The sequence below is a fragment of the Corapipo altera genome, unplaced genomic scaffold (genome assembly GCF_003945725.1).
Source record: "Corapipo altera isolate COAL_440 unplaced genomic scaffold, ASM394572v1 78, whole genome shotgun sequence".
Taxonomy (NCBI): Eukaryota; Metazoa; Chordata; class Aves; order Passeriformes; family Pipridae; genus Corapipo; species Corapipo altera.
The window spans coordinates 6562306-6588601 of NW_020884904.1; the positions used below are offsets into that span (position 1 = coordinate 6562306).

The window sequence follows — 26296 nt, forward strand, 5'->3', positions numbered from 1 at the left end:
GCATAACAAAATCAATCAAGGAAAATTCAACAATGCCATTTCTCAAAGGACATGGACCAAGACCAACTTGTAAAAGACACCAATTTATGACTATTAAAAAAAAAAATCGAATAAACAAACAAAAAAACCTCACCACAATACATAAAAACATACAACTTGCTTACCAAGTGAGAAACTCCACATCACTTCAACTTTTTTGCCTCCTTCCCTACCACCCAAAGCTGGTTTTTTTTAAGGGGCTTATTGGATCAGTTACTACGCATATATTCTCAAACTCCAAGCAGTAAAATCTGGTTTAGGAAAGTTAAACTTGTTGTTTCTCTCCCACAAAAATATAAACCTCTTGTTTTGAACATTCAAAATAAAGAAATTTGCAGTAGCCAGTCAAACAACTAAATATTCAAAAGCCACACACAGAGCACAGAGATGATATGTAATACTATCAGGCTATTTCTTTTAATACCCTTTAAAGTCTCAACTAGAGCTTCACTTACAAAAATGCCTCTAACAATTTTCCCTGTGAAGCCAAAAAATTACAAAAACAATTGTCAGGGTTTTTTTAAACAACAAGTTCCATCAATATCATTGTGACTACATGTTAAGGTAATAACTATGCTTATCTGTTAACCTCTCAGTTATATAATAAACAATTAACTGCCATCATAGCAGATATAATAAATTTGTTTTGTAGGCAGCTGCTTAATATTTTGCAACATAAATGGGGAAAAGGAAAAAACCAAGAACATACTAAAACCAAAGCTACCTTTCAAACACAAACAAAAATGACATCCTACTGCAACTCCACTGAAAAGAACAGCAGTAAACTTTGACTGCAAAGGGTCATGAGAATGTGGGTATTCATGATGCCATTCCCTGAAAAAAAGGAACCATACAGTGGATCCAAAGCAATCTGTATAGCACGGGATGAACGCACACTGCGTGTGCGTTGGAATGTACACGTTGGAACTATGGATCACAGTAGGATCAGGATAAACACAGTAGGCGTGGGTTGCCACAAGTTTATCAGTTATTTTCATTCCCTGACACAACCAGTGCCTACATCCACCATCAAGATTCAAGTTGAGTGATGGTTATTTTTCAATTTCAGAGATCCCTCCTCAGAAACCTGTGATTTAACACAGTTTGCTTTAAGTAGAAAAGGATATGATGTAAACATGGCTCCATGTGAAGCCATGCACATCCAAAATAACCGCAGCCCTTCCTTCCATCCAGCTTAGCAAGAAACATTCGGCCCTGCACAGAGACTTCTCGCTTCTTTATTGCTGCAGCAAATGTTTGCTGCAATGTGAATGACATGCTGAACATACCACAAACAGAAGAACGATAGCTATTACAGCCAAAAATATCAAACAGACTGGAAAAGCATTTTGACAAGGAGGAAACATTAAACCAGGTCTTTGTAGCATCTGCTAAATAGAGAGATTCATCATATTTCGGGTCGTTTGTATTTAATTGTCCTTTCATCTGAAGAGCAGTGGATGTGAATGCGCATCAGGCGGCAGATGAGTCAGATGTTCTGAAGAGGTCCAATCAAGGACACCCTGCAACACAAGAGCACTGCATGCATAATGTCTCACACAGCCTCTTCGCAGTGCCTTGGCCTATTCCATGGTGGATATGTACCAAAGCACTGAGAAGAAAATAGTAAATAGACCTGCAGTCACAACATGCAAAAACTTTAAACACGTTTAACACCAGGAACCTCCACATGCTCTTAAAGCTCAAAAAAAACCATACTCAGATTAGTGGATAATTAGCTAAAACTCAGGCTTTTGTTCCTCTTTTGTTTCAGTATAAAGAAAAAAGTACTCATATTTTTCAAGGTCAGTTTTTTAAAATGAGTTTCTCAGATGAAGTCAAAGTCACAACGGAATAGGTCACTCACAACACTTCAAAAATCAGGTTTTGAAGCGACAGACACAGACACTATAACAATTTCAGTTCAAAGAAAGGAGAATCCCTGGTCTTTGGTGGAGAAAATAGGTAAGCCATGGGCACAGAGACAAGGAGCAGGAGGTTAAATTTCCTGCACTGTCCTTGAGGTAAACTAGTGCGTCTTTCATCCTGTCCTCTAATCCTTAGATTAGTTTCTCTACTTTGGCTTTAACAATATTAACTGAAGTGCAGAAGCAATCAGCAGACCAGAGCTTTGCCAAAAATTCAGTTGAATCATTAGAAGTGATTTATAAAAACAGACCATGGATAAAAATCTTTAGTTGTAATCCTCAACTGTTAAACTGTCTCTCTGCATTAAACACAAAAATTGGAATTGCTGATTCAAGGTAAGCATGAAAAAGAACTAATTTCTCTATATGTCTTTTAATTCAGCTCTCAAATCAAACCCTGTCTCCATATGACAAGAAATGGAAAAAGGGGTAACTTTTGCGTTAACAAAAAACAGTTCACTCTACATAACCTACGTACTGCAATTTAATGCATTTTCAAGTATAAATTCTTGCTTTGGCACTATTTTGTAATCTTGAAGTGAAACAATTTAGGCTCTTACTATCTGTTTTTTTAATTTTCTCATCAACACAGCTCCTCCTAGGGTACAAATGACGCTCTTAAATCATCTTCATGCTGTTATCTCTGCGAAGAATGATGTCTGCTCCAGAACACTGCCATCGCTAATCACTCAAATCAGGTCTCTCACAGGTCTATAAGGAGGAACAGCGCTGAGGGCAGCAGAATAAAGATGAGATTGTTGTTTCTCTTTCTTTTCAAGGAATGTACCTGAACGCATCCCTTCACTTTCACGGATCACTCGTCCTGCCAAGCTTAAGTTCCCCTGTGCAAAAGCTACAACTACCTTGGCTTTGTATTGTTCGAGAAATGACAGAACTACGTTCTTGAGACACTGCACAATGCACAGATGAAAAACAGTGTGAAACAGCTGTCTACAGATAACTAATGACAAAAAGTAGGGACACCCATATCAAAATGACTAAGAAAGCTGTCTGAGACCCAGTGGAGTCAACAATGACTAAACAAATTATTCATTAGTGCAGCATCATGGGCTCTGAAGCTCCAGTTCACCTGTGAGAGTGCACACATCCACAGAACACTGATGATGGGAAAGAGAAGAGGCCAACTCTTCTAACCAAAGTCTCACCATGGGAGACTACCAGGAGGCAGAGATGCAGTACTGACACTGCAGCTGAAGCTGTCAACCTGTATTTTTGTAGCCTGTGAATTTTGACAGCCAGCTACTCCACAGGGAAATGCACACCTTTTGACTGGTTGTCTGCCCAGATGGAACCTGTACATTGCCTGGCAGTAGGTCAATTCCCATATCATAGAATCATAGAATGGGTAAGATCAGTGGACCACAGCAGGTCATGTAGTCCAACCTCCCTGCCCAAGCAGGGTCATCCTTGAGCACAATGCACAGGATTGTGTCAAGCAGCTTCTAGAGTATCTCCAGTGAGGGAGACCCCACAACCTCTCTGGTCAATCTGTTCCAGTGCACAGTCATCTGCACAGCAAAAAAGTTCTTCCTCATATTCAGGTGAAACTTCCTGTGCATCAGTTTTTGCCTGTTGCCTCTTGTCCTATTGCTTGGCACCACTGAGCAGAGCTTGGCTCCATCCTCCTGACATTCTCCCTTCAGATACTTATAGACATCGATAAGGTCCCCTCTCAGACGTCTCTTCTTGAGAACAGGCCCAGTTCCCCCCCTCTCCTTGTAAGAGAGATGCTCCAGTCCCCTCACCATCTTTGTCGCCCTCCACTGGACCCACTCCAGGAGCTCCATGTCTCTCTTGTCCTGAGGAGCCCAGAACTGGTCAAAGCACTCCAGATGCAGCCTCACTAGGCCTGAGTACAGGGGTAGGATCACCTCCCTTGATTCGCTGGCAATGCTCTTCCTAATGAAACTCATACATTGCCTCTCAGACTCTAAAAGGACAGGAAAATGGTTTGCATGCAGTCTAAGTTGCATGTGGTGTCAGACTACAGCAAACAACTTGAGTCAGGTTTTCTTTCTGATCATCTTTATGCTTGAGGATAAATTATTCTGTAATCAAATTAGCCATATGAAAAGAAAACCTCCAAAGACACTCAAGGATGTTATAAGGTAAAGAAATATTCATTATATGCTTACACAGTCTGAGATAAAGCTGTGGCATTATTATTTATAGGTTGGAGAAAGGCCATTGGTTAAACCATTACAAAGAGCTTCACAGAACGGTTTGAGTTGGAAGTGACCTTCAAAGGTCATACAGTCCAAACCTCCTACAATAAGCAGGGACATCTTCAACTAGATCAGGTTGCTCAGGGCCCTATCCAATCTGACCTTGAATGTTTCCAGGGATGGGGCATCCACCACCTCCCTGGAGCAACCTCTTTCACCACCATCAACATAAAAATTTTTTTCCTTTTATCTACCCTCTTTTAGTTTAAAACTATTACCCCTTGTCCTGTGGTTACAGGTCCTACTAAAACGTCTGTCCCCATCTTTCTTTAAAGCCCCCTTTAGGTATGGAAGGTGCTATAAGGTCACCCCAGAGCCTTCTCTTCTCCAGGATGAACCACCCCAACTCTCACAGCCTGTCTTCATAAGAGAGGTGCTCCAGCTGTTTGATCATCTCTGTGGCCCTCCTCTGGACTTATTTCAATAGGTCCACCTCTTTCTTATGCTGGGGTTCCCAGAGCTGGATGCAGTATGGGGTCTCACAAGAGCCGAGCAGAGGGGCAGAATCACCTCCCTTGACCTTGACCTGCTGGCCACACTGCTTATGATGCAGCCCAAGATGCTGTTGGCTTTCTGGGCTCAAAGTGCACATGGCCCGTGACTGCCAAGCCTCTCATCCACCAAGATCCCCAAGTCCATCTCCCTCAGGGCTGTTCTCAATCCATTCTCCACTTGGATTGCCCCAAACCATGTGCAGGACCTTGCACTTGGCCTTGTTGAACTTCATGAGGTTCACATGGGCCCACTTCTCCAGGCTGTCGAGGTCTCTCTGATGGTATCCCTTCCTTGCAGCATGTTGACCACCACACATGGTATTGTTGGCAAGCTTGCTGAGAGGGCACTTGATCATACTGTCCCTGTCACTGGCAAACAGTGCTGGTCCCAATACCAGCCTCTAGGGAACACCATTGCTCACTGGTCTCCAGTCTGACATCAAGCCATTGACATCAACTCTTTCTAAAGATCCAGCCAATTCCTTATTGTGGTCCATCAAATCCATGTCTCTCCAGTTTATATACAGAATGTTGAGTGGGACAGTGCCAAATGTTTTGTACAAGTCCAGGTAGATGATGTCTGGATACTAGCTTATCCAATTCCTCTGCCAGTTCCCTCAGGACCCACAGATGTATCACACCAGATCCCATAGACTTGTGCACTGTCAGGTTCCTTAAATGGTCTCGAACCTGGTCTTCTCCTATAGCAGGCAATGCTTCATTTTCCCTATCCCTGCCTTCACCTTTGGCAACTTGGACTGTGTGGCTGGGGCACTTTTTGGTTGGTTTTAATTCTTCAGCCTTTCTGAGAACAAGGCTGTTCTGAAGCTTTACAGGTTTTCTTTAACCCACTGCTAAAGTTTAGTGCCCTGGATAACTATATTCTTTGAGAGTGACACCTGGACAGATCAGTAACGCAGTATTAAGCCAACAAAGCTGCACTTTTAACCAAGTCTATCTTCTATCACCTGTTCTCCCATCTCTGCTTTCCTGATGGTTTCCCCTTCTTCACTTACCCTACACCTCAAACTGTAGATTTATTAAGCATCATAACAGATTAAGAGTAAGCATATTGGGCAGAAGACCTAGATCAGCCATTAACCACATGTCTCAACCACTTCACAACTTTTTGTTCCTACCCACACAGTACTGGGAATTTCCACTCTTTTAAGCTGCAGTAAAACCCAGCAGAACTGTTTATATGGCTGTGCAAGCCTCTTCCCTGGCTCAGAGGGACCACCATTTGTGATTTGTAGGGTGCTGCTTTTTGGAGTTTCAGACAAAAGTAGGGCTGCAACAGGACAGAGTCCCACCTCATCTGTTAGGCTGTGTTGCAGGTGCAACTGTCTCCTGCACACACTGATATTAGAGAACTTGGCATCTTTTGCTAATGGTAATTCTGGTTCCATCAAGGAAAAAGTCAGTTTCTGAACACAAAATCCTTCTAAAATATTTGAAATAATTGAATCATATTAACTTCTGAGCTTACAGGAAGAGCAGCAAGGGCTTGTGCTGCAGCATTTGAAAGGGTTCTATTAGGAAATTGTTCTGATTATTTTAATGCACCAAAAAGAAAGGTAGGGGGAATGATAATTTTCTTCTTTACCTGAGATGCTCCATTTAGGCAAGGCACTGAAACAGGGATGTTACACAACAGCTCCAAGCATTGTTCAGATGCTGTGCACAACTCCTGCCCGTCGGGAACCACTGAATGCCTTCCAAGTTGCCCATAGTCCGCTCTGCCCCAGGTGAATACCTTGCCAGTTTCTAAACAAAAAACACATTTCAAGATTACTTATTCACTAAGTTTCTGGAACATGTGGATACCAATTCAAAACTAGAACTTCTTAATGCATCTTACCTACAGCTTCAAAAGCCTAGTGAAAACTTATTTCTGGGAGCAGAAGAAAAAAACAATTACTAGCTCAAGATATTATGATATACTTCTATGTAGCTACTCATACTTCATTAACTTGTTTTCTAGCAGAATAACATCTGTATGGTGGCCTGGGCTATAAATAAAAACATGTCAGTAAAGCTGCATAACCTGGATATTCTGAATACAATATATACACTTTGGTTATACAGAGGACATATTTTAGGTTAACAGAAGCACACACAAAACAGTTTATTCTGATACATAAAAGATTATAGAAAAGACATTTCTTTTCTATTCCCAGTCCTTGCCATAGGGACATCCGTTGCATGACCTCTATTTAACACAGTTGAGGTCTTCCTGATAGAAGTTACCTTCTGTCACTACTACTGTTAGCAGAGTAACAGCCCTCAGAACAGCAGCTGGTTAGTTAGAACATCACCACAACTGTCATTAAGCATTGGAAAAGCATTGGTTTGTTTTCACAGGAATCACATCCTGACCAAGGAAACATAACTTCAAATGAAATCAGCAGTATATGGTTCACCTTTCTCTCCACATATTATACCACTGCTGCAGAACTGACACCAAAATGCCATTCTCCAGTATGGATAACATCCTTAAAGCAATGCTTTTAGCTTTGGCTCCCAGAATTAAGAAAAAAAATCATACTAAGTGACAGTTTTATTTTCCCAGTGAAGTAACTAGATCTCTACAGGTAAGTCATAAAAAGCTGTCCCTCCTGGGCTTCCAATTAAAAAAGTTATATACACACAGCATAAGTTAAAGTTCTCAACCTGGTTTTAACCAGAAGCAGCAACCCACATTCCAGCCCAGACAGAAATCTGCACTGACCTTGAGTTACGTACACACTTCAGCAAAGCCTCAAACTGCTCTCCAGAGCTGAACTCCAGTCATCAAGTTTATCAGTCAAATTACATGGATTTGGGGAAAATACCATCCAGTCAAGCAAGTCTGCTTAAACACAGGCTCTTCTCCCTGTCAGTCAGTACATACATTCCCCACAGAGGGGCTGGGCACAAGGGGTACTGGTCACCAAAGATGACAACTGAAGGGTTTCTAAACAGATGACAGAACACAAACCTTCAGAAATCTGAACAACTCCCCTTTCCTTTGGATGCTGTTAAACTCTCTTGACAGGGACATAGGTTGGCACTCCTGGTTTGGGGAGTTTAAGGTGATAATGTATTTTGTAAATAAACTGGAAACCTCAGTTTATACACACAACAAGTATATGCATTTTCCTTACAAATCTGCTAGCAGTGGTATTTCTTCGCCAATCATCACAAGTTTTTCAGATGCATTCTCTGTGTTCACTGATAATGTTTCTCCTGGAATAATTAAGTGATAAAATTAGTTGTCCTTTTCTCTCAAGGGCAGAAGAAATTTCTTCCTTCACAGCTTCCTAGCAGTTCAGGGAAAAGCTGAAACCAGTCACGTACTATTTTCAGTACAAGTGAGGTCTCTTAACACAGTGGCTACATTTTGTTAGGTTAAAGGATTAAAATAAGTTTCATTAAGAGAACTACTAATATACCTTACAAAGATAAGGACTACAATTTGAGGTTTAAAAAACATGCTTGCTCTGAAGTTAGTATATTTACTTTGTAATTTATATAGATCTCTCCTAAAAACATCTGCAGTTGCAAAAACATTGCAAAACTCCTACATCAGCATGTACATAGTAAATTTAAATGTAGACTAACCTTCAGGCTTTTACATCAGACCAGGTTGCTGCACCTATCTAGAACCCTCTTAGTGGACTGGGAAATGATAGGCAGGCTGCTCTATTTTGCATCAACTACAGGAACTGAAACTGAGTTTTATGAAATCTAAAGCCAGAAAGAATTTCTGTAACATCTAGTTAGATGACCAATATAACACAGGCTCTCAAGCCCTACCCAGACATTGCTGTACTGACCCCTAGGACCACAGCTGAATTAAAGCATTTCAACTCTCAGAAGCCAAAAGTATCAAGTGCCATAGGCAAAAACATCAGCAACCTGCAAGGCCTCTGAAAAGGCCAGTAGTGTATTGATAATATAGACCCACATCCTCACAGACAGTCCATAACACTATCCTGTACACAGAGGCAGTAAAAGTTTCTCTCAACTCTACTTTTTGGGGAAAAAAAATTCTTTCCCCAACCAAATCTGGTTCTCTGTCTGAACCCAAGAAGAACAAGAAGAAACACCAGCCACTCATATAAGGAAATTCATCCTTTGCATCATCACATCAGGGTACTGCTCCAGTGGAACTGAAGACTGCAGTATGAATGAAGGATTAAAACAGAAAGAATGCTTAGCTATAATAAAACACCTTCCATCCACAGATTTTATTTTCTTTCACTGGACAAGCAAGCAAAGAATTACTTATACATGCAAAATCAAACAGAACCTTTAGGAGAATGTAAATGGTTTCTGATTACCAACAGAAATCATTGCAATTATCTTTTTCCTTTTTGCCACTATAAGGGAAAAAAGTTTCAGGTGGTTGTTAGAAGGAAAAAATGGAGAACATCCATTAAAAAAAAATTAAAGCCAGATAAATTAATTTTTGCTTTTAGGACGAATTTCTTGAATGCCTAAAGATTAGGTAACAACCAGTTCCTTCTCAGCGCTCATCAATTCAGTTCTCACTTCTTATTGAGAGATATTCCTTCCCCAGATTTATTCCTATTTGGTGAGCATTCCCCCTCCCATGCACAGTCTCCTGCTAATAGACAATTGTTTCCATTTTTCAGCCAAAAACATCTGCCTAGGGATCCTTTACAAAAAAAATGGAAGTACATAAATCTGTGTTTTCTGTGACAGTAACAGAAGCCGATTTAGATGTGCCTTCTCTATGAAATACTGATTATACTTTCAGCAAACAAACAAAACAAAATAAAAAAAACAGTCTCAAGTGGAAATTTCAGGCTGAGGCGAACACCAATACATGGAAAATTCCGCCAAAGGTTAAAGTCTTGTCAAAATCCTAAGCAAAAGAAAGCACTGAGCTATGACAGAAAGTGTTAAGCAATTGTAATGAGAGGTATTGCCACTGTGCTACTTATAATATAGATGATATTTTAAAATGTTCTAAGAATATTTAAGAAAAAGACATTAGTCATACAGAGTAAGGAGGTTGCAGGATGAATTACTTAAGAATGAAGGGTGATATAACAAGGACTGATGGTCTAATATTAGACTAGAACAGATTTTAATTAGAAATCAAGAAAACATACACAATGATGAGTCAACTGGACAGAGTACATCAGCCATGGAAGGAAAAAAAAAAAATCAAAAAAAGATCTTTCATACCGGACTCTATACAGTAAGAGGACACACAAAAGGCAGGAGTTATTTCTACAACTTTTGTGAAAGAAAAACGTATAGCACACAACGTTAGAAACCTTTTCCAGTTCTTCTAAGATACTAACAAAGCTTCCTAAAGACGTGGTTCTTGTCATGTTCTGAGCATGGAGGCTCCAATGCCAGATGACTTTATTGCAACTGCTCATTTTTTCAGGAGCAAATGTTACATCAAATAAAGGCTAGAGCATTCCAAGCACTATTTGGAATTAGGGAGTAATAGACATAATTCATGCATCCTGTGTCATTCCAGTGTACAGCCTGAATGAACCATACAATACAGCAGTTCAGAAAGCTAAAAAAAGGACAGGGGGAGAAGATTTTTAAGAAAAACTTCCTGATAGTTCCCTCAGTAAACAGTACATACAACAGTATTTTACATTGTTTGAGAGTCTACGTGATCATACAGATCTAGTTTCCTTGTGCTCTTTGAACTGTAAACACAGCATTTTGCATCAGTGTACACACAGCACCAAATCATCCAAAACACACACTCGTGTCCCTCACAGAATACAGATGAAGGTACATACATATTCAAGTGCTTGAAGCAGTACACTAGCAAACCACTACCAGAAGGGCCCTTCTGCTTCACATCATCCTTCTGTCCAAAGCATAGACAGTTGAGAATGGCCTCAAAATTACAAGTTCGCAGCCTTTGGAGTATTGCAAATCCAGCAACATTGCATAAAGCACTTCTGGTTGCTTCCTGCTTGACACTATAGCTCTTCCTGTGCTGTTTCATACTGCTGCTGAGGCTGTAGAGTATGTCATTTTTCCCTGTTAGCACTTTCTTAATCAATCTGCTCAGTCACATAAGTATTTGGAGAGAATTAGCAATAAGAAAATAAGTATCTTAGTTTTAAAAATAGGTTGGTTTCTCAGTAGAACACAACAGACAAACAGGCACATTAAAATTTACTTATTTTCACTAGATTAAGATTTATCTTTGTATCAATTTTCCTGTTTTAAGATAATATCACAATTGCATTAGTGTTATCTCCTTGAAGTCTCTATTTGGTATCCAGGCAAGCTTTGAACTATCTTTCATAAATACTAGATGAAAGAGTTCATCTAGGCTATCTCAATTCACAGTTGCTTTAACGATTACTTTTCAAATGAACTCTGGATATTCACACTGAATGTTTAATTTCAGACTTGAAATATGAAGTTCTATATAAAATCCCTAATGCCTCCTTTCACATGAAAATTCACAGGGGCAGGCATTAAAAATTGACATTTAGAGGCTGCCTCTTGCCTCCTCCCTGCCCCACACAGAGCAACACTTCTCCCACATCTACAGATCTCTGCTGTCCTTCAGGAAAATCACTAATGTCCTTCAATCTTTCCGAGAAACTTCCTCATCTACCTAGAAACAGCCTTTGTGCAGCACAGCCTTACAGAAAAACATTAATCTATCCATCCTTAATTCCTTCTTAGCTGAAGACAGCTTTAATTCAGCAGCTGGAGACCAGGCATCACTACCATCCCTGCAGAATAACACCTGTACTTGTGCATGGTTTCAGTACAAAGCAAGATTACGTGTTCTGACAAGGGTTTAAATGGCCCTTGATCCTCTTACACAGGAGTTCAGTGTACCAGAGTTGTCCACATCTCTTCACACATCTTATTTCTATGACCTCCTTACAGACTTCTGCAAATTTCTATGACCTCTGACCTCCTTCTGCAACTTCATATAATAAGGCACACTCCTGAATTTTTTTCCATATTCATTCATAACAGCTATTAAAAATGTATCACTAAAACACAAATCTATGCATGCTATTGAGGTCATGCCTCATCAGGGAAGTTGAAACAAGGCAGCAAAAGCATTTCAGAGATGACAGCAACAGAAAACCAGAGATATTTCAATTGCCACTTCCAGCCTTCTGCAGTCAGAGGTTGCAATAACAGCTGGTTCAGAATAGTCCCCACAGCATCCACAGAACATGCTGCAGTTCCCAAGGTTTTCCAAGCACCCTGTAAATAGGTTTAAACCTTCAACAGAAGACCACAGGTGTCACAGAAAGAGAACCAGTCCTCCTGCAATAGGTGTGGATTTGTCAGTTAAAACTCCTAAAATCTTCAAGTGGGCCAAAAATTTCTGCCATTCTGAGCTACATCAGATGTCCTCAAATCTGGTGATCGATTTAACCACAGGCATGTGGGCAAGATAAATCAACAAGGGATTTCACACCACTTGACTCAGAGGCTCATCTATGATCCAGCAAACAACTGGCTTCTCACAGTGATCCATTTCTCCTGCTAAGAAAAAAAGAAAAAAAAAAGAAAAAAAAGGAGAAATCATACAGTCTCCCTTCAGAGACTCCTGGAGATATCAAGACATTGAACATCCAAGGACTTGTATGACAATGTGATATAATGAAACATACTCAGCCAGGCAGGTAAATCCACGAGGATGCGTGAGACTCACCAAGAGAAGACACCAGGACCGTGACATCCTTTCAACACAGACTAAAATATTCAAAGCGCAGATTGAGAATTCCTTAGGCACCTTACATCGAGACAGCCTGAGAAACTTTGGATCCAAAGAACAGTTGTTCTCCCCACTAGGCCACCAACCCCTTCATTGTGCTTGAACTGTTTGTGACAGAGAAGGTAAACCAAGTCAAGGAATTGATCTGACTGAAAAACAGCCTTGGGAAATGGGAGTTTGGGCGCAGCAAATATTGCTAAAGGCAGTGTATCAAGTCAATTTAATATTCCCTATGACAGACTAGAGATAACCTGCAGTTTCCATGACATGCTAAGTTTGTCATGCACTTTCCCAACAGATCCACCTTTACCAGGACTGTGGACATCATGAAACATCTAAAGAGCTTTGACCTCCATTCATTAAAAATCATGTATGCTTTTTTTTTTTTTGCTTCCATAGTCAACACCAAGTTATGTCTCAGGACGGGCAATGCCCGCTCAGTAGGATTATTCATATAGTTAACAGAATGCTTCACTGCTCTGAAAGACTGAACAAAAATAACTTTTGAGTATGGCAAATTCCAAGACTCTCCAGATACCTTGGAAGTCCTGTTTCTGGGTTTGGGTTTCAGATGGGATAAATGCCATTTTTCTTTTAGAGGAGAGATTGGAAATATGAAGTACCACACAAAGCTCTGAATGAAGCAAAAGAAAAATTCAAGAAAATATTAGAATTCAAATGCTTGTGAACTTGTGTTCATACTGCTGATATCAAACAGACATATGGTCTTGACTGAAAAATGAAAATGGGGGAGGAAGTCATGAAGTCCATGCAATCATGAAATAAAGCTGGGAAAGGGGGCTGGGGGCAAGGGTAGAATTTAAAGCACCTCTCAGACTTTGCATTCATCCAGCAAGATGAGAAAATTCCCTTCTCATTTCCCTCCACTCATGATTAGAGTCATGACTGCCTCACCAGCTGTGCCTCTGGCTCATTTTAAATTCAAACTACGATACATATCTCACTTTTAGACTTTTAATAGCAATGCCTTAAAATGCAGATTGCTGGCTAAATTTAGTTACATGATTAAAAACAAATCTAACTCATCTCTACCCAGCAAACAGAACGGCTGCATTCAAGGTTCAATAGAGGACTTAACTCTTCATCTAAAAACAAAGTCCTAACAAAAAGAAGGGGGGAAAAAATAAAAGCACAATTTGATGATGCCTCCAAAAAAAGCAGGATGCATAAAACATTAACCAGCTATGGAAAACTATCTGCAAATGCATCATAGTATACCATAGGGTTTTTGTTCTGTACTTCTGCAACTAAATTCTGCACTATGCTACTACAGCAGTATGAGTCATACACTTTTACTGACATTCTATATTTATATCTCCATGCCCTTCTGCACTGTTATATGCTTTCTTCCATATAGGCCTCCCTAACCTGGAATTTCCTTCCTTCTGCAGCTGAGCATCTCTTCCTCTAACATTCTCCAGAAAACTGAATAGATACTCCTTTCTAAGCAGTTTTTCAATTCTTTCTGGAAAAGCAACACCCTCAAACTATTAAAATACAAAGTACGTGCTTTTATGTGTTCACAATTATTTTCTTGTGTCCGATTTCCTACTCTCTTGTCTGTAAATGGGACTGCTTAGAAGTTTATCCCCCTTGAGGCAAAGGTTCAGGTCTTGTTCCGTTAGACTTAACACAGTACAGTGCTACAGAAAATCTTATTCAGAGATTACAAATTGCAATATATGCATGTTTTCTAAATCATTCTATGGAAAGCATTAATCTGTGCTTACCCCCAAGTCCAATGCTGCAAACATTTGTGAATCTGCCTAATATGGGGTATGCCAGCAATCCTGCTACTCTCAATATCCCATTGCCATCTGAACCAATCTAAGAAGGAACAGGCATCTGTCTACAAGAGATAAACAAAGTGAAGGTAATTAAGTTCCCAGTGCTAATATTTACCTTGTCAAAAGACTCGAGGGCATGCTGTGGAAAGGCAGACACAAAAATAGCAAAAGAAATGCTCTGGAATGGCAGTCTGGGCTTTTTCCACTGTTGTCCACAAGATGCATTCCCAGGAACAAATAATCAGAGACCATTTGCACAAGAGATTTCACTAGATAACAAGCCTCAGACATGCATGATTCCAAAGAATCACAATACCAACCAAGAAATAGAAAGCATTATAAAAATAAAGTATTAGGTGACCAATCCTGGGATTTGCTAAGTGGCTTTAACTTCCTCAAGTCACTCCAGAAACAGTAGAGTTCTACACACAATGGAGTTCAACCCTAACTGTGCTGTTCTTAAGAAAAAAAGAACAAAGAACAGAACAGTACCACAAACCCAACAATGGCACCTCCAGAGCCTCCCAGGAGATCATCCCCCTTGTTCAGAGTCAGAACCATTAGAACAGCAAATACAATTGACTAAGACAGAGTGGGCTGTTCGCCTCAAATAATGAGGAGCGTTCTCACTGACAGGAGGAACAAAACAGTCTAAAAGAGGATGGGAAGGAAAATTCATGCCCTGAGAAGTCAAGAGATGAATAATGAGCAATAAGGTGACATATTCCCTCGGGAATATCATCCCTATTTCTCCCTCTACCCCCAAGAAAGGTTAAGGGCACGAGGGGGGGATAAAGGGGATAAAAACAACACAAAATTCCACTTTGAACTGCGCATGGGCAAGATACTTATCAAAGAGACTGCAGGGACAGAGTGGGCAAAAGTGTAAATGGTTGCATAATGGTGGAAATATCCAAATGCCATTTATGCTCTGAAAAAATTCCATCATATACAGGAGCACGCTATCCAGCTAGCAGAGTTCTCTTTGACTCCTGCCTTCTTGTTCCAGCTCAGACCTCTAACTCATTAGAATTCACATTTTAGGAGACTGACTGTGAGATATTTTCAGCATTTCAGAGTTACAGGCAGAGAGCAGGAGGCAAGTCTAAAAATTTAGAAAAATCTTAGGAATGTTACTAATTAATGCAAGTCCACCCTGTAAAAAAAGTCTGAAATTCTATGCCAAGAGGGAACTATGCTAGTGAGATTTACTTCTGGTATCTACCCAATGAAGCAATAGCTGTCTACAACTACCTCTATATAACATCTGTATTTGGTTGCAGTGCCAGTACATCTGTGTTTAAAGATTACCTAAGGATGTATATTAACAGGGCTGTAATACAAGCATTGGTGTGCTATGCTGCCTGCTAATTAATAAGAGAGGTTTAGGTTTGAAAGTGAGAGAGGGGAGAAACAAGAACTTTTCTCCTTAGGAGTAAGGAGGGAACAGCAATGAAGAACAAAAAGCTCCTGCTTTTTCAAGCCCTTCTTTTCCCTGACATTAAAACAGATACTGATCAAAAGAAGCACTACCCTCCTATTCATGCTTCACAGAATACAAGACAGGACAGCTTCTAGAGGAATCACCAGTTTTCTCCTGCACTAAAACAGGTGACCAGGTTTTGAACTTTGCTTCAACACAGCTCTGGTGAATTAGAGGAATTTTAAATAACTACCCCAGATTTTTAAATTAGACACAACAGCATTGTTCATTACATTTCAACCATCAGCTTCTACCTGTGTGCATGCCCAGGTGTTTTGGGTTTGTTTGTGTTGTTTGCTCTATTTATCTCTAGCAAAGTGAGCATGCAAGAGGAGACAAACACAAAAGGATTTAACAGCCTCCTTTGTACTGCGTGACTTGTCAGGATGATTCTTCGACCCCAATGCACTTCCAGTAATCCACACTGCCACCCCTTATACTGTCTCCACAGCCTGACCTTCACTTCTGGATGTTTTATTGTCCATTTTCTCTTAAATGAACTGTTTTGGCTCCAGGTCGCTGTGTCACTAGCAGGCACAAGCCTGAAAAAATACATTTGTGTACAGGCAAATTCCTACCAAACAATGATCAGCTGTTACAAGGTCCAAAACTCAAGATGAGAAATGCCAAAACGAAAGGACAAGTAGGAAAACATTCTCCTAAAGGCGTTTCTGTATCTATATTTTGGGCAGCTTTATAAAGGTAAGTTTTTAGAAATTCTACAAAGAAAGGATTTCCTATAGTCATGATAAAAAGATCTTAGCAAAACTGACATAAAGCACTGTCCCTGAATAGATCTTTCACTTAATAACGTTTAGAATTTTTCTTTTAGTTAAATGATACCGAGTAAAAGTGAGAATGAGTCACCTCAGGAAATCCCACCACTCCTAGGGTTTCTCTTCTGCATGAACCAGATGCTAACACCTTCTTATCATCCAGGTCTTTGTCCCCAAAAATTAAACTATTGTGATTATTTTATTCTTATCACATACTGTGGGCCCCATAATACCAGACAGAGAAGAAAGCAGACCTGAACCACATAAGTTCTTAAATCCAGTAGAACATCCCAAAAACCTAAAGTGTATCCTAAGCAACACAGAAAATGTAATTCCACTTCACCTGCAGAGCTCCATCTCAGTCGTTTGGAATCAACACAGAATATATGCAGATACACTGAAAGACAGTGAAGTCCAAATAGGAAACACAAAATCAGAGGGAGTTCAGCCAGAGTTTCAACTACCACACCACAAACTGGGCTTGAAATAGCTCTTTCTCTTCCCGTACAAAAGAGGACTTAAAAAACAAGTGTGCAAAAAAGCTCACAAACTCCCCTTCAGAATTTTCCCTGGAGTAGGAATGATCTGTTTGTTCATCAGTGCCATTGAGACTGAGCCTCACTTACCAAGAGGAGCTTGCTGCACGGCCTCTGCATTGTGCCTCTCTGAGCAGACAGATCCAGCGTGTACTGACAACTGTTCCCGTTCCCTGGACTTACAGTTTGTTGGCTTGGCCCTCTTTAGCTTTTGGTTGCAAGTCTCTCAAGTTACCAGGTTAATCCTGGATGTTAGTGCCCTCACAGTCTGCATTTCCATGCATATAATTATAAAAGAAAATTAGTATCCAAAATATATTGACAGAGTAAAAACTGGAGATCAACACCAACATAATTCAAAGTTAAACAAAATCAGTATACATTCCTACAACACAGGAGGAATAATTCACATGGTTTGGATTTCAACAATATTTATAAGCAAAGCGATATTTTTTCATGCACTGTATTAAAAGGTCATCCATCTTTAAGGAAATTAAGTCACAGAACAGCGCAGAAAAAAACACCTAATTTTGCTTAAAAAATACAACAAATACTAAAGAATATCAGTTGCTAACCACACTTGTGTATGTGCTAGACTAAAAGGGGTAAAACAGACATCATGGTCAGCCATGGCATTTTCAGAGCACTCAAAAATCCAGCCAAGTCAGGTGAATGCTTACAAATACACAAAAATTATAACCCCGTGTCCTACTAAATACCCTACCGCACATAGTTTCTAAGACAGGGATAAAACTTTGTGTTACAGTATCACAGAGCCATTCCTAGCACTGGAACAACTTACACCCTATGTAACAAATACATATGGTCAACTGAAATTCTTCAGCACAGATTTGTTAGATCTTTCTATGGCTCCTCACAACTGGAATAATTTAAAGAATCAAAGGTACCAGTCTAGCTACCAAATAAAAAATGAGTGGATACACTGTCCTGGCAGATCTCATTATACTTCCCAAGTATCAGAGAAGGGGAAAAGAGTCATTCTATAAGACTACAGATCTGGTACTCAAAATTCACAGCTGCTGATATATCTCATGTATCCTATAGTATCTTAACTCAAATTCATTACTTGAAAATTACTTCAAGGTAACCATGAAAAGAACAAGCCAGATAGGTTTTGTAGGGTTTTTTTCCTCCATTTATTTTTAGTTGCTTAAAAAAAAAAAAAAAAGTCCCAAGAAGTACTGTTTTTCAGAAGTACTGTTTTTCAGAAGTACTCAATTGCCACTAAGCTCTTAAGAAGCACATTACCTATGTTCAAATAGTAAGATTCATTAGTGAGCATTAAGCCTGAATAATTAATTACTAAACAGGAAACGTCATTTAAAGATTATGAAAACAAGTATTTAACGGTCTTAAAATGCTATTAAGGTTAAATAAGATCAATGCACTTACATGCATAGATTGTGCATACGTATACAGCTTCTTTCAGAAGTTAAGCTTAGTAATGCTTAGCTTAGTAAATGCTGCTGAGAGCCCAAACAAAATCCTTTTGGCAGAAAGAGATACCATATATGGTCCACAGATCATAACCAGGCAGATATTTTTGTTTTCCAGTTTAAATGGTAGGGTTACAGGTAACTTGTATTGACTGTAATACTGTCAGACAAATAATTATCTCTCTGTGATCAGCTAAGATGGTCTTCAAATGGCTAGAGATCGGGGGTTTCCCTTTTAGCTTTTCTACTCTTCCATAAATTCAACCTAATCTACACTTCTTAGCATCCTTCACAGCTTAGTACTGACCCTCTGGTGCCAGCAAGGTCCCATTAGAACTTTCACACCCATAACCTTCCAATCTTCCATATACTTGCTAATGTATCTGACCTTGTTTATTATATTTGCTAAATATATGGCTAGCCATAAAATGCAACAATCCAACCACAGAAACCAAAGAAAACAAACAAAAAGGGAGTAAAAAAAAAAAAAAATTAGACAAAGTAATGAATCCTTTATCTCACACACTAATGACCTGAACAAAATCTATACTACATCCGCATTTTAGAGGTTCATTTTTTCTGAAAGCTTTTTAAAGATCAAAGTTCTGTCAAGTTAGGACAGTCAGTCACATTACTTAGGTCCACAAAAATAATTTTTTCCAACAGCAAAAAAAACCAAAAAAACCCAAAAAACCCCCAAACGAACAAACAAACAAACAAACAAAAAAACAAAAAAAAGAGAGAGAGAGAGAAATTCAATATAATACAGTCCAGTCCCTCTTTCCACATGTGTGATCTGAAGCCCCAGAACATAATGCTGAATGATGACTGAGTCATTTTCCAAACTCCTCTAATCGTGGAGTACTTAGTAAAATATATCTGGACAGGACCAAGCAAGCATTAATCACAGAATCATTAAGGTTGGAAAAGACTTCTAAGATCATCAAGTCCAACTGTCAGTCAAGTAGCACCACCACGTTTCATCTCTAAACCCTATCCTCAAGTTCCATATCCACATTTTTGAACACTTCCAGGATGGCAACTCCACCACTTCCCTGGGCAGCCTGTCCCAAGGAAGGAACAGACCTCCTTCCATGAAAGGAAGTCATAGCTAGAAGAACCTGGACAGACTAGCCTTGTGTACTGTATGTTCCTCTTCTACTGTGGGAGAGGCATTCTCTAGGCTGCCCCACACAAAAAAGGAGCAGAAAAGATCTTAAAAAATTTTTGATCGCTGTTTTCCTCCTGTTTTACAATTCTTGCTAAAAACACTTATGAGCTAAATTTAACAAAAATCCATTTAAATCCTACTCTTTCCAGGCCACCTGAATCTCCATTTGCCAATATTCTAACAGCATAGCTTACAAGGGGAATTTCAAATAAATATTGAGATAAGTTTCTTTGTCCCTATTTTACAATGAGTACCTTCAATCAAAATTAGTGACAGTTTAGCATCTTCCTGACACCTCTTCTCACACACAAGTGACAGTTGACATGCCCAGCTCTTTACTTTCCAGTTGGAAGGTACTAAGAACAAGGGGATGCAAAAGAGGGACACTAACCAAAAAAACAACTCAATTACTTAGAAGATGATGTTATCAAGCTTCTGTGACAAATCTTTGCATATGAACAACTCTGTACACTTGATACTAAACCTTTCAGAATGTACCTTTAGTTCACACTGATCCCAGACTCCTTCGCAGCAATCAAACCACTGAATGAATTTCTTCAATACTTTTACCAAAGTCTTGTAAAAGTAACTCCCAGCAGGGAGCAGCAGGAATAGGAGTGCAGAATCACAAAACAACATACAGACACACACACTCTTAACTTTGTAAGAGCCAAGGAATGATGTCAGCCCAAGAAGCCAGAAACATGCCAACATCTTCTAGCTATTTACAGCTATCTAGAACACAATTTAAAAATAATTACCATGAAAGTTGAAACACGAATGAGATGAATGTGTGATGGAACAAGGAGACAGCTTTGAAGACAATACAGAAAAACATTTTGCATATGTAAATTTCCATATGCATCTATAATCTTTAATCCTGTTATTGCACACTGAATTTCCCACAGCTCCTACCTTTCATCTCTGAATTTTGGTCCCCAAGCTTGTGCATCTCCTTCTCTCCCCTTGCCATGCTCTACCCTTTGTAATCCAATGCAAGATCTTCAAGAAAGACCCTGAAGTTTTTTTATCCCCAAGGCAAATGGACAAAGGCTTTTCTTTCTTAAGCACTCACTTTGCAGGTTCTGCTTCAAAGGGGTTCAGGGGTTCCTACCAATTTGCAGGTTTTGATTTAGCTAATTTCTAGTATTTCACCTGCTTTCCCAAAAGCCAGCATCCTACCACATGAAATATAGTTACCTCACATAGGGATCCAGTTTCAAACTGTTTGACTGGCGGCTACAGTATCAAAAAAGAGACAAGCATCAAAATATACACACACACACGCACACACACACAAATTAGTATTTGCTGTCCTAGGGAGCAGCTGAACAATTCAAGGCAGAGAAAGTTTGCTTTCCAGAAGAAGGCTGCAGAGCCTGGATTCAAGAGCAAAGTGGAAAGGACCTCTAGTGGGCTGAGGCTGTGCTGCTCGGGTGCCAGAGCCGCATCCTTCCCCTTCACCTCCCTGCAGCTACACAGCTTACCAGCAAAGCTCAATAGCTTTACCTTGTGACTGCCATCAGAGCAGGCACGTAGAAGTGCAACTACAGCAGTAATCCTCCTTTTCAGGACAGATAATTAGAAACATTCCCTCAGTCTATTCAGGGTGTTTGGAGGGACACATTGCATTTGCTTCAGAAACAAAAAAAAAAAAAACACAGGAGATGGGTTCTACTTTATTGTGTAGGTCACTAACATGTCAGACCATTTCAGCGTGGTTTTACACGGCCTAAATGACACGATGACATCAAGGAATGTTCAAAGACGCACAAATTCAGATGCACATTTGGAATGAGGATTCAAAATATTACTCAGACTATGTCAAGGCATTTTGATCTTCCAAGACTGCTGTAGGCAGTTTTGCACAGGCAGCAGAAATACCATTATAACTGCATTTTTGAGGTAACTCCTTCTGAGTGAAAGAGCTTGGAATTCTTTATCTGAGCTTAAACAAAGCATAATGTCATGTGACGCTATGTGAAAAATAGATTAGTGAACATATTCAGCAGAATACATAGATAATAAAACAGGCCAGATTAAGGAAGGTTATTTATCGGGCATCCCAGTTAAGAAGAAAATAACTTGTTTTGAATGGAAGTTGATGATTCACTTTTAAGTCCTTAAAATACCTCTCTTGTTATATTTAGGTTTGCCTTCAAGTCAGATAGGTTCTATCATTTCCCAAAGTAGACTAATTTACATCTTCAGCATTATAGGCCACAACTTAGCTCTCTTTTAAACGATCTAAGCAATAACCTCTCTTCCAGTAGTTATCCTCAAAGTGTTTGTATTAACTTGAGAAAGACCAGAAATTAAAGTTGACTTTGTTAAGCAGAGCAATGCAAGACAACTGCTAATTATTATGCAGAAATAATATCACCTATAATGTAGTGGTGCTCTTTATGCCATTAAGCAGAGTGCTGGAAAGGAAGCAAACCATTTTGCAGAGTGGTTGTCTGAAGAGAGTAATACTTGGAGTCCAAGGCCAGAAGAATGCACCTGGTCTGCCTTCACATGGAGCAGTAACAGTACTGCCCTGTCACCACTCAAAAGCAGGCTGAGAGTCACTTGATACAAGCATTCACACAGAAAATAATAACTAAACCAAAGATATTAACAAGTTCATATCTTATGGTCAGAGACCTGATCAAAAGAGCAACCAGGGCCTCTCAACCTCCATCCTTCTGGACCAATCATCATCAACTAGGACCATTGCTAGTAGCAGAGTAATTATGAAAGAGTACCAGTGATGCCACGAAGTCTAATTGTGCTTCTCCCCTCTATAGGAATCAATAATCAAAGCAGGAAAAAAAGCAGTTGTCTGTCTTGAAGGATTCTGTGAGTTATTTTACAGTAAGAGTGTGTTCAATGGAAATAGTCCCAAAAGATACCTCTATGATAAAAAGAATAAAGAATTGGAGCCAATGGGAATCAGTTAAAGGTAAGGATTAAAAACACAACATCTCATGAAAACATTCTTTAACATCTTAAAGTCAAGTAATTAATTTCTCAAGAATTAATATCTTAAATGCAAACTGTTTTATGATAGAAACAACAGCAAATGAAAAGAGTTGATCAAACTCTAAAGAGAAATGACAGAAAGTAGGACTCTCAAAACTGTTCCTGAATGAGGTAGAACATAAGATATAAAAGAGACGTGGGTATTAAAGTGATTTCAGGTACAATTAAAATCCCTTGTAAAGACAGAATGGGAGAGAAATGAAAAGAAGTTGTGTGTTTTGCCTCATGTTACAGTATTAAGTTTTGAAAACAGCATGGAAGAAAAACAAAGCAAGTCTTAGAACAGGCTAGTTAACATAAGAGGGAAAGCTTAATACAGAAGACGAAAATATTTATGTTGTGGTCTTTTTCTTCTGATAAAGTTGGTAAGTTGCCTGGTACTTTAAAACACTTTTAAAGTGTCAAACCACTGTCAAACCATTTACTTTTCACTGTTCCATTAGTTCTGCAGTCAAACATTGCTCACCTGACAGATAAAGATCAAAATGTCATTTTGAACTGGCAGAATTTGTGAATTTATGCATGAACAGTGTCCAGTTTCTTCCTGTGTCTTTTCAGTGAGAAGAGGTTTTAGTTACTGTCAAGACAGCTGCACTTATGAGTTTTTTATTACTACACTGACCAGGAATAACATTCTGGGAAAAAAAATTTAAACAGAACTCTAAGCATTTGTAATGGCCTCTTAAAATTCAACTACCTTCTGTAAATTTTGCCTCATGGGGAGATTATTAATTAGAAAAAAAACCTTACTCATTCTTTCATGCAGCAAAATCCCTATACACTGCAATGCCTTTCCAAAACAAAGTATGTTCCTACCTTTCACAATGAAGAGGGAAGCATCATACTACATATCTCTTCCTTCTATTTTCTCACGTCCAAAAATCACTCTATTTTGCTTCCTTTCCACTAATTGTGGAACTCTCCAAAGTGAGCAAGAATCATTTATATCAGTAGTCTCGAAAGTGGAGTTTATGCAGCCCTGGGTATGCACAAGACAATCCACTGCAGGGCAAGAAGAAAATTATACGTAAATATATTTATTAATAAATTATTAATGTTTTAGATTCAGATTAAAAAGCAGTATTTTAAGAAGTGTTTATCTTTATCTCATCATTTGTAAAATTTCTATTGTGCATGTTTTATAGTTTGCATAACATACTACAGCAGTATATGTCTACAATTTATAAATAAATAAGTATAAATACATTGGAGGCTGCGTGCTCAAAAAAATTTTACTGATTAATAATGTTTGGAGATCACTGGTTTGACTTCAGCACCAGGAAACTGAAGCAGCATTTCCCCCTTTGCTAGAAGGAGGTAAAAATACTGGAGAAGAAACTGCATGCAGGGAAGAGTTTTCATTGGGGCTGCATTTTGCAGTTATTTAGCTGCAAGTTTAATGTAGCAAATGATTTTTCAGAAACAGTTAAGTGCTTAGCTCACACTATCTAGTAGTTGAACAACTCCTGAATTCCCATGAGATTCTGATTGGTATCTAGAGGCTGCCAAAGGCCATTCAAAACCTTATTCCAGATGATTTAGGTTCAGGTCCACTGCTTTTCAAAGACATTTAAAATTCTAAATACACAAAATACAGTTTCAGCAATAACGTACGCCACTACATCACTTGGCCAGGTTTCTAACGTAGATGCAAAAAGTCAGACTATTTTTATTTAAATTCCTTTCAAACATTCACAAAAAAAATAACTCTGCTAGTCACTTGATAAACTATTTTTGGTTTTGTAGAAATACTGAAATATTCCATCTCTGTAATGGCCACAGACAAGTATCGACTAGGTGAAACACTGAAGTCACTAGAACTTTGGGGAAATTTTACTTGGTAGGTTATTAAGAAACAGTGAAGCAAGCAAACAATTTTGGCAAGATTCTCTAAAAATTAGGTTATCCTGAATAATGTCTTTTTACTACCCTTTCTATTCCAGTGAGAATGACAGCACTTTATTCAAGAACTACAAATTTTGAGATAAATTCCTTTATTTCCCCTGAAAAGTTTCCAAGCAGCACGTAGCATTGATTACAGCTTTGAAATCTTCAGTATAGCATCCTCTAAAAATCAAAGTTCAAACATTTCTCTTAAATAGCTAAGAGAGCAGCTAGAGTAATGCACATTTTTTACATGACATTTCTCTCATATACTTTGATGTCAAACAATGAATGCTATGAAACAGAAAACAACCAATTTGTTTCTCTAGTCATGTATCACATCCCTCCAAATTCTAGCACCAAGACTTCACAGCATACAGTCATTAAAGTAGAAATTTTTCTCACAGAGCAAGGGACATTACTGTGCAACCAATGCAGGATTTGCAGCACCAATTTTATAGAACACTTAAGCTCTTGCTGACCTTTCAGTATGCAAGAACTCCGTTTAAATAAAACTACTCATGCTGAAGGCTAAGCACTCCTTGAACCACTACCCATAATCACAGAATCCAGAAAACATCAGTAACACGTGGTCCCTTCTGCAGTTTTCCTAACAAACAGGTTGTGTGCTGCCAGTTCAACAGGCTCTTCAGTCTTCAATGCGACTCATTCTTGCTCTTCAGTTCCTCCTCTGGCAGTTTATTGAAGGCAAAAGCAGAAATGCACACATGCTAACCCTGCTAACATAGCTCTGGCTGCTCCTTTTGCTCTATGGAAGATTTCCATCCCCTTGTTAGCCTTAACTATCACACCACGCTACAAGAGGAGAAGCAAACAGCACAGCCTAATCACATATGAGCACCACAAAACAGTTTCAGATGTCTGTCTTACCTTTCCATCTCATCTACCTTTCTCTCCTGCCTTTGCATTTCACAATGGAGCAACAATACAAATGCACTCAGATGAGCTTCATCAGATCAACCATCCCTTTACACATGACTATCACTGTTATATAACCTTTCTCTTATCTCTTCCTATGAAAGAATCTAATCCTACAGTCCTCCACATGTAGTAAGCTTTCACACTACCCTCACTGGAAAGGTTCCCAGGAAGACACAGCTTCAACATTAAATCTCACTTCATTTCAACTTCAGGGGATGCTCTTCAAGTCTAACGATGCCTCTTTTTGCCTGTCTTTCCCAAACATTTTCTGGGTTTGACCACAAACACACACACAGGCCAGCTTGTTTTAGTTTATTGATTTTCTTCTGAACACATTATTTTATTTGTCCTTAAAACCTTACTAAAAGATCAGCCACACAAAAAGCCAGACTCATTCTTCAAGCACAGAAAGGTTAGTACAGTGCTGCAAAGCCATGTAATTTATTTCACTTACTGCAATGAGACCATGTCTTTTCAGTTGGGATGGCAGAAACAGAGGGCTCTTGGCTATGCCTGTTCCTAAAAGTTTCAGCTAACACTCAGAGAACCTGGGAACAGTATATATCTATGCGCCTACACCTTTCAGCCAGACACTTGCTCAAGATTATCTTCCCCTCTCCCTAATTCCTGTTCCCCGAGAGTTTTGTCCATATCTTCCTGTCAAATACAGTCACATATCTCAGAAGCTGCAGCCATATTTTCCTACCTTACTCTTTTTTGAAGCAAGTTTTCCACCAAATTCTTTTCTCTCCAAAGGTGTCACA

At 39.1% G+C, this 26296-nt stretch overlaps 1 protein-coding gene across 1 annotated transcript in view; it reads right to left on the reverse strand.

The window, feature by feature from the left end:
- The window catches only part of SERGEF (secretion regulating guanine nucleotide exchange factor), a 151007-nt gene that overhangs the window by 113180 nt on the left and 11531 nt on the right, over positions 1-26296 (reverse strand). The window contains 1 exon segment of the mRNA XM_027651185.1: positions 6314-6474. Within this exon segment, the coding sequence (XP_027506986.1) occupies positions 6314-6474 (161 nt within the window).